The sequence below is a fragment of the Ailuropoda melanoleuca genome, chromosome 18 (genome assembly GCF_002007445.2).
Source record: "Ailuropoda melanoleuca isolate Jingjing chromosome 18, ASM200744v2, whole genome shotgun sequence".
NCBI lineage: Eukaryota > Metazoa > Chordata > Mammalia > Carnivora > Ursidae > Ailuropoda > Ailuropoda melanoleuca.
This window is the reverse complement of record NC_048235.1, coordinates 13930965-13941165: the sequence shown is the minus strand read 5'-3', so window position 1 is coordinate 13941165 and position 10201 is coordinate 13930965. Positions and strand designations below refer to the sequence as shown.

Here is a 10201-nt window from a genome sequence, read left to right as displayed (position 1 = left end):
AGCTCCAGCTCCCCCTAACAATGACCCCCATCTCTAGGGACTGGCTGGTCCACCACTTTTACCAGGGCTCCCATACAACTTCCCACCCACATTTCACTTACCGACCTTGTTATTACTATTTTCTGTATCTTAATTCTTGCAAGTGACTTGTAGGGGAGCACAAGCAAGTATCCCAAAAATATGACAGCGATAATAACTGAAAATGGATGTATTTGCTTTTCCCCCCACTAGTAGCATGCGTTCAACAAACATCTGGTATTCAGAAGACTTTCAAAAAGACATTCCCCTAAATCTGCTGCAAAAATGGCACAACCTTTTAAGAGCTCACCTCTTGATGGGAGAAGAAGTCACGAGGAAGCCTTTCCAAAAATGAGGATAATGAAAAAGTGGATTTTTTCCCCTGCACATCAATAACCTTGAGGTAGTCAGGAGAAGGGCTTAAAAAGGCATAAAGTGCTTCACTCTGACACAGTCTTTCATCTGAAAGCAGATTCTGTGGAGGAAAGAGGATGCATTACTCTTATGGAAGAATACGTCCGTGCTGCCGGAAACCACCACAAACAAAGGCAAGCAAGGCGCAAATGGCTGTGTCGGGGATTTATTTTCATAATCCGAACCCAAAACCATTTCCCTCTCCCCCTGAAACAGAACATACTAGGCGGATTCCCATGATCGTAATCGCAAGCAACGCCCTGCGGGTGAACTGGAGCACTGTAAGCCTCCGGCTTGTGGGAGACGCTGTGCAGACAACTGCTCAGGGCAACCAAACCTCGGGCTTGGCACACAGCCTGCAGACCAGGGCCACTCCCTCTGGATGTCAACTTCACCTTCACCCAGTGGTGCTGCAACAACTTACATGTCTGCACACGGCACAAGGATCCCGCTCAACCACCCTTAGATGGCTGTGTTCAGACTTTGTGTATCAGCTGCAAAAGGGCACTTGGAGTTGTCACATGGCACTGTCTACCAGGCAGGAGCTTTCTCCCCATGCTGCCGCCTTCCGACCAGTGCTTGTTTACATAATTACAGAGCTCTTTCTACTGGGCCTTGAACTGGAAATGTCCTCAGGTTCTTTATGAACTTAGCTGGCCTCCGGAGACAGGAAAGAAGAACATAAATGAAGTTCGTGTCCAAGCAAGCGCTACTGATAGGACAGTAAGACTAACAACATGACCACAAGAATGTCTAAACATCTACTATTAAAAGATACAGGGTTTAATGTGATTTCACTCATATGTGGAACTTAAGAAAAACAAACAAGCAAAGAGAGAAAAAAGAGAGAGAGGCAAACCAAAAAACTGACTCTTAACTCTAGAGAACTGAAGGTTACCAGAAGGGCGGGGTTCGGGGGGATGGTGAAAGAGGCGATGGGGACTGAGGAGGGCACTTGCTGTGATGAGCACTGGGTGCCGCACGGAAGTGTCGAATCACCACATTGTACACCAGAAACTAATACAACACTGTGCGTTAGCTACTGGAATGTAAATAAAAACTTGAAACAACAACAACAAAAAGATACAGGGCTCAGGAATAATGAGACCAGTGGGAAACAGTGCCCCATTGATGATGCAATCCCCTTGGGGGAGAGGGACACTGGGAGCACATCGTGCTTCTGACGTCAGAGCCTGGGGAGGCAGAAGAGGTTAAGATCTCGTCTCAGAGGACGTGCTCCATGACTGTCACCTTACATTTGTTCAGGCGAAGGCGGAAACCCAATGAGCTCTGTGACCTTCCCTAGAACACGCACCTGTGAGAACATCCAATACTACCGCACTGGGGACAGGGGATCCAAGGGGGATGACCAACATTCTGGTGGTTGTTAGCTTCCTCTGTCCTGCAGAAGACGACTGGAAATAAGCAAGTTCTGCCTCAGAGGGAGGGAAGGAGGTTAAGGGGGATGGGGAGCTGGGGTCACTACTGCCTTCCCAGCCCCGGAGCCCAATAAATAGGCCTTTATTCCTTTTGCAGAGTATCAAATGTTCAGTTGTATGTACAGATGGATTAGAAGGCAGGAGATATTCTCCCCTAACCTGATTTCCTTTAGCTAATCTATACTCCAATATTATTTTATAAAACAGTAATCTATACTCCAATATTATTTTATAAAACAGTATATAAACAGTTATATTTATAACTAATATAAGTCTCAAACGTACTACAATCAACATAAAGAGATCATTAAGGCTGATAAGACTTTGGCCTACATTATATTCTATTATGAAGGAAAATAATCAGATTAAGTACATAGGAAAAGTTAGAAATGCTCACAGATGTCTGTGGGGCAATCTGTAATTGGGGTTTTATCATTTTTAAGCTCTCTGGGGATGGCATCCCAGTCCCAACGCCTTCCCTCCAAACACACACAGCACGTTATTCTATTCTAGTAAAGATCTCAGATTCAGTGGGTGATGGAGAAAGGGGTACAGCATTCCAAGTACAGTGCACAGCACATGCAGACCCTGAAGCAGGGCAGAGCACAACTGGAGGGAATGGCTGGTGTCGGTGGTGTACGTATGTGAGCAGAAACGGGGAGCGGTAAGCAGGAATGAAGAAAGACATCAGCAACAGTATGGCTAGGAATGAGGCGCTAGATTATTAAATATCTGTGCAATTAGTGTGCTTCACTAGGGAACCATTTGTCATAGATAAACATTCAAGTAAACATATACTCAGCGGAATCCCTTTTTCTGGAAGGTCCTCTGGACCCAATAAAAGATGAAGCATTCTGCACCTTACTTTCCTGTTTGCAGTGGGTGGGATAATACTTTGAAATAACAGTCTGCTGTATAACCTACCTAAATACATTGAATGGTCAGGGCTTTGTCAAGTCTTTGGCGAAATGAAAAACAATCCACATCATTACTTTCTGACCTAAAATCCTCATGATTAAAAGATGTAAGGTCACTAGACACCACAGTTTCATCTGGCTTAGCTGCAGATTACTCTTGCTCTCAACTACGTCCACACGACCTACCGGCAGGGTCACAGAGTGCAGTTTCTCTTGGCACAACAGCAGAACTTACTAACCCACTTCCATGACCAACAATCCAATAAAGGCACGTATGCGCCCTACCTGTGCCCCCGAAAGGCAGCAGAAAAGGCCAAACACACAGAGACCCTCCCCAACAGCAGAGGCTGGAAGGAAACAAGACAGTCCACTGGAGGGTCCAAAGCTACACACCCGAAGCTTAAACATCCTGGATTTTGAATAATACACATCGTTTCACAAATGCGATCTCTCGTTCATCCGAATGATTTAATCAGGTACTATGTTGGAGTGGGTTTAATTATTTCCTAGATATTTTGAATCAGCAAGAAAATGGTAGTATTTCAGTTTAAAATTCTCCTGTAAGAGCATTTAAACATTGACGATTCTCTAATTCAGTTCTGCCATAATTAGAGAGTTTTTCTAAGGTGTAAATTATTTTATTTCCTAATGGAAATTTACATTATATTATACACACACACACACATATTTATATATTATTATATTATAAAATAAAAGTTTCCCTCAGGAAATAAAATAATCTGCATCTTAGAAAAACTTTAGGATACATACATATATACATATATGCAAATATATATTAAATATATATGCAAATATATATAAATATATATATTTATTTTATATATATAAAGAGAGATGGAGGAAGGAAGATAGGAATACATGGAAAAAGAGACTAACACTTTCAAAGCAATTCTGAATTAAACAAATCTATTTTAACCATGACCCATACTTCCAACTGAACAACTATGTTTTAATAAAGCCTTCACTAAGGGGGTGCCTGGGTGGCGCAGTCGTTAAGTGTCTGCCTTCGGCTCAGTGCGGGATCCCAGCATTCTGGGATCAAGCCCCACATCAGGCTCCTCCGCTGGGAGCCTGCTTCTTCCTCTCCCACTCCCCCTGCCTGTGTTCCCTCTCTCGCTGGCTGTCTTTCTCTGTCAGATAAATAAATAAAATCTTAAAAAAAAAAAAAAAGCCTTCACTAAGAATTTGGCAACATCTCTTATTTAAGATCCCAGGCCTTCCAGCTACTACTACATAGGCAAAAACTGTTTCATGAGACAAAGTTCCATGCCTCCAAAAACTATAAGATCTTTGGGGTGCATGGTTTGAGTAACTTAACTATACTCTGAATACAGAGGGTGCAGCTAAGGAAAAATAAATAGTGGTTGCTATCAAGGATAGTATAGGTTTGGCCTTATTCTCTAAAAATGGACTGAAGACAAACAATAAAGCATTTAGAGGAAATTAGGAGAGTATCTTTAGGACCTTAGAGTAGGCAAAGATTTCTTAACAGGCACAAAGGCTTAACCATAAAAGACAAAACTGATATACTGGACTAAACTAAAATTGAGAACTTCTGTTCATGAAAAGAAATCATTAAGACAGTGAAAAGCCCATCCACAGAAAGGGAGAAGATATTTGCAACATAAATGGTGCGACAAGATACTCACATCCAAATCCCATGCAGAACTCCTACAAAGCGGTGTGGAAAAGATGGGCAACGTGACAGAAGAGCAGACTCAACTTGACCAGACACTTCACCAGAGAAACTATCCCAGTGGCCAGTAACACCCAGACTGGGGCTCCGCTTCATTAGCCATCAAGGAAATGCAAACTAAACCCACAGTGAGATACCAGCACACACCCGCTAGGAGGACTAAAGAGAAACAGGCAGAGAAGAAGTGGGGGTGAGGAGGGGGAGCCATCAGAACCCTGACACGCTGTGGTGACAGTGAAAAAACTGCCACAACCACTTGAACAAACTAAGAAACCCAGACCTGTAGGTATTACACAACAAAGATGGACCACAAGTCAAGTACTAGAAGTTTATAGAAGCCTGTTTCATGATCGCCTCCACTGGAAATGGGCCAAATGCTCGTCAACAATGGAATGAATAGACTGTAGTGTATCCGCACAATGAAAGACCTACACGGTAGTGAAAACACATGATCTACAACTCGAACAGCACTATGGGCGGAGCCCCTGAACACAGTTCTTGAGTGAAAGAAGTCAGACACAAAGGAGTCCATACTGCATGATTCCATTTATAGGAAGTTCAAAAACAACTGTGTCTGTGTGGTTAGTAGTCAGGATCGTGACCACCCTGGGCCGGGAGCCGTGACGGGAAGAAAGCCGAGCGTGCTGCACCGGGTGCTGGTTACAGGGTGGGCTCCGTGTGTGAAAAGGACAAAGCTGCACACACGGTAGCTGTATTGTATGTATTTCATATTTTTTACATTTTATATTTTTGTGTGTATAGTATACTTTAATTATAAACAAACAAACCAAAGATATTTTGAGGACCTGGCATGACCCATAAGAAAAGAAAGCAAACAAGCAAGCTCTTAGAAAGATGACACTTTAACCCCAAATAACTCATTTTTTCTCTCGTATCCAAAACTTTTCATTTACTTACCTGTAAAAACTTATTTAATTGATTCTTTGACTTTTCCATAAACTTGTGATCTATAGATTTGAAAGGCAGCTTGCTAAGAGAAGGCAACTGGACTTTTTTTAAAGAAGGGAAACACTGTGGAGGAAAACATTAAATGTTAGCATCTTGAATCATATTTTCATGTTAAAAAAAAGTTTAGAATTTTAATTAGAACACACCAAGCATCTTCCTCCTGTACTTATTCCTTTGAGGTTTAAGATCTTGAAAACCTGCCTGTTCTAATCAGGCTCATGGAATCAAGAGGAACAGGACATTTGATGAAAAGAGCTGAAGCTCATCCCTAGGCCCCTGAACGCCTGGGAGCTGGGCAACGCTGAGGCCGGGTTGATCAGGTAGATTTGCACGACACACACAGAGCACAAGGCTCTAGGTGCAGACACCCGGCTCATGGGAAGAAAAACTTCCTATTAGAACGTGCTTTGTTTACAACATCTCTGTGAAAAAGTTATCCCCGTGACAAAACAATGGAAAAAAGGAGTAACTTGGCTTGTCGTGTTATTACTGCCCTTCAGCAGCAAACTGCACAATGGAAGTGCATTAATAAGTCCTACATTCTGCCAGACACTGTGCTAGAAGCACGTGGATTAACAGCTTGAAGAGTCAGCGATTGTTATCATTCTTATTTCACATATGAGACAATTAAAGATCAGGATCAAAACCCAGATCTGTCTGATCACAAAATCTGTGTTCTTTATGCCAATTCCCACAGGACTCTGCCAGTCAGCCCATCAGACCCTAGGAGGGCACTGGGTTCCAAATGCTCCAGACTCTGTCCCCACTTCCAAACACTGGCCCTTCTCGAAGGCACTGGGGCCATATGAATACGCTTAATGAAACCAACTGGCATTGAAAAGTCAGTGAGCACAGCCTTTGCCTGCAACCACTTTAACTGCTGTCGTCATCCTCTGTGCACAGGAGGGTCACAGGAGTGCCCGCTGGCCTGGCCACAGCAAGAAAAGGCATGGGCTAAAGTCACTTGTAACAAGTGCATGCAAGTGCTTTGGGTGCTGGGAAAGGAAAAACAAGCCCTTCCCGCACAGCGCACTTGAGAACCAGGAGCACGATGGCATGGACCCAAGGTGACATATAAATCAGTGCTCAAATTCAGAGTACAATTTTCAAGAAATGAAACAGGCAGTGAGAGTCAGAACGAAGATTAAAATTCACCAGGGACCTGAAGAGGTGCTTCCTGTCCCAGCTGTCAACAGGAAGGGTTCACACAAAAATGAAAAGTCAGAGGAGAGTAAATTCTAAGGGTAAGAAAAGAACGCCAGGGATCATCTACAGATAAGGAAAATGAGACAATGAGACTAAAGGACAGACATGGAATTTTGGAAGGTTTATTTCCTCCAAGGCTTCAGTCTACTTGTTTTTTGTTTTTTTTTCAAAGAACATCTTCCACATACATTTTATTTCAAAATCTCCTCTAAATTCCTTTTTCTCCTTCTTTCTATTTTTATCAGCAACAGGACGGATACTGAACTTTGGCTTCAAAATTGTTTGTCACAGGGCAAGCGACACACTCTTGTGTTGTTAGCCGCACATTTTGAGAAGAACGTAATCTTCTATTAAGATAGAGATTTCACTTTCCACACTGCCAGGGTGACCACAGTCCCTCTGAGAAGTACTGGAGGAGGACATTTTGTTTTGGCCACCATCCTTTTAAAAGCACTTGAAGAAGTTACAGCATTCATAAGTTAGTGATTAAAAGAGTTTCTTAAAAAATCCCCTTAGGAGAAAATGTTAAAGGAAACAGACGTATTTCATTTGCAGAAGAGCAGTCTGATAGGTGACTGCAGGATTTTACCAGCGTCCATTCATTCTGAGCCAGGGGACAATAAACAGAAACAAAAGGAGAAGTGACCAAAGAGCATTTCAGTTGCTGGGGAAGAGGGCAGTCAACTCTGGGAGAAGGCAAGTTAGAGAAGACGCAGTTCCTGAGAAAGATGGAAGAATAAGGAATGGAAAGTAAGATGACATGGATTACAGTCCAGGTAGGGCCACTAGGAACACGCCCTGTGATAAATCGATCAAACTCTCTGGGATTAGCTCCTTTCCTCTTAAAATAAAAAAAAACTGACCTAGATTAGAAGCTTTCTGACATTTTTAACTAAAACCCACAGCAGGAAATACATGCTACACTGCAACCCGCACACATACGTGCATATCCACATATAAATCATAACCCACCTATAAAACTAAATTCTACGAAACAACGTTCATTGCTACGACTACCACCACCAACACGATAATGTTTATTATGTGTCACACCTGCTTTGTATACGTTTATTCCCTTAATTCTCACAACTCTGTGAGATAGGAGACATAGGCGCTATCAATATTCATATTTTATTGACGAAGAAGAAGAGAGACAAAGAGACACAGTGACAAGTCCCAGGTCATATGGCTACTAAATAGTACAGCTAGGATCCAAACTCAAGCAGTCTGGCTTCCGAGTCTGTGCTTTCACCCACGACACTTTATGACACTCTTTGCGCTGAAATCCAATATATTCTATGCTCTTCCTGTTGCTGCAATCATTAATTGGTTGCACTTCCCACTAAAAGGTCACAACTGGCAGCTTCAAAAACCAGTGGCCCTAGATGATCCCTAGCCCTCTTTCAGCTCTGGGGTTCTATGAGGCTCAGTCGAGATCAGACAACTCTTCGTCCTGAAGGATTTACACTAACTGGTTTGGTCCATGAGTTAATTTCCAAATGTCAGGCTGAAAATGCCACTTTTTCAGTATCCACAGCAAAGAAGAACTGTTAATCAGTTTCCTTATATGTAAAAAACTGAAATGATTTCTTAAATACCTTCTTGCTTAGTAATCCTACACCTTGTGTTCATGAGTATTCATACCTCACTAAGTTTCCGGTGTAAATTCTGGAACTCACTGAGCCTTCTGGGGACAGTCCAGTTCTTAGTTTCAACTCCTCCAACTTCTTGTAAGCTTACCATGACAAAGTAACAGGGCATTTGCTCACCATTCTCTTCTGTAACCTTGGGCAAAACAAACACGACAACAACAAAAAGCGTGGTGAGCAGGTGCAGTCGGCACGATTTTTAAATATCCCCCAAGATTTCCCACTCCCTAGCGTATATGCCCTGCGTCATTCCTGGGACTCTGAATATCACGGAATCTATTCCTGCAATTAGGTTATGTTACATTTGACCACTGACCTTAACACAGGCCCTATGTGGGCCTAACCTAATCACACACACCCTTTAAGAGCAGAGAGATTCCTCGGGCTAATGGCAGGAGGGGATGTCAGAAAGACTGGAAGTGCAAGAAGGATTGCACACGTGGTGCTAGTGTGAAGATGGAGAGGGGAGCGTGGGGGGATGTGGCAGCACTTCCACTGACAGCAAGACAATAGACAGGTCCACAACCACATGGAACTGAGTTCTGCCAACAACATGAATGAGTTTGGAAGTGGATTTTTTCCCCAGTCTCCAGACAAGAACTCAGTCTCGACAATATGTTAATTTCAGCCTTATGATGCAAAGAGTACAGAATGAGAGAGTCATGCAGTGCTGGACTTTCAACTTACAGAATTGTGAGCTAATAAATGGGTGTTGTTCCAAGCCATGAAATTTGTGGTAATTTGTTAACACATCAAAAGAAAACTAATACAGCAGACTTAACATCTTAAGTGTGTTTCTTTGAAAAACCAAATGAACAGTAAGCAAACAGGTGTAAGATATGCCAAAACCTGTCTCAGGAAAGGATAAAGCCTTCCTCAGTTTAATTTCTGGATTCAACAAACGATGATTTCAATTTTCATGAAATTTTACATTGAAACACATAATTTCCTCTATCTCCCAACTTAGATAATTCCTTAACACAGACACATATACATACAATATCAAAATTCAGAAAAGGCCATTATCATACTTAACATAAATAGATTAAGAAAAGAAACAAAAAAGAAAACACTGAATTTAAGCTTCAATTAGTATCACAAATTGAATTACAGACAAGGAGTCAATAAGAAAGGCAAAGGAATGAGACCCTGTGACGTAGGACCATTATCCCACTGTGAGGATGCAGGAGGTGAGGGCATGCGCAGGGGCCCCAGGTTATCGTAGGGCCACACATCTAGTAAGGGAGTCAGCCCGGATCAGAACTCAGGAGCACGCGGCATGATGCAGACACATCTTCCACACGTTCTCTGTGGGACTGCCTTGTGAACTCTGGCAGTCAGATGGCTCCTCGGGGTCCATGTCCACTATCTTTTCCATGACCGAGGTGCCACAGCAAACTCCTGCAGCTTACCTTAATGGGAGTGCTAACAAGCACCAAAGACATGGTGAAGCACTTGGTTAAGCGCTCATGTAATGTGTGTGCTTTGATGGTAGCTCCTGGGGAACGTTCTTTTTCTGCAATGTAATCTAGAGGTGAACTTAAGATAGTGAATTGCAAGCCCTCCCCACACCACAGTAAGAGTGTGAACATTAACACTATGTTACTCATGATCTTGTTATCGGTGTGGACCTGACCTTCATCTCCAGATTTCCACAGAACTGATAGTAGGGCAGGTGGGAATGAAGAAGTTGTCAACATTAATAATGTAAACACCCATATGCATCTCTCCTGAAAAGAAATTATTTGCACAGACAAAAGGGGTACAGCATATTCTGAAAACTGTTACCCATATCCCTCAAAGAACAGTAAAATGTTTTCTAATTCAAGGGGAAAATATTCATTATTAAAGATCTTTTTTTTTTATTTTTTT

The 10201-nt window shown here is 42.4% G+C and overlaps 1 protein-coding gene across 1 annotated transcript in view; it reads right to left on the bottom strand.

Moving 5' to 3' along the window:
• Positions 1-10201, bottom strand: part of SNX25 (sorting nexin 25) — a 144655-nt gene that overhangs the window by 14060 nt on the left and 120394 nt on the right. Inside the window, exons 12-14 of the mRNA XM_034647767.1 lie at positions 8325-8522; positions 5424-5537; positions 329-493 (exon numbers count right to left, since the gene is read on the bottom strand). Of these exons, the coding sequence (XP_034503658.1) occupies positions 329-493; positions 5424-5537; positions 8325-8522 (477 nt within the window). The remainder of the gene's footprint in view (positions 1-328; positions 494-5423; positions 5538-8324; positions 8523-10201) is intronic.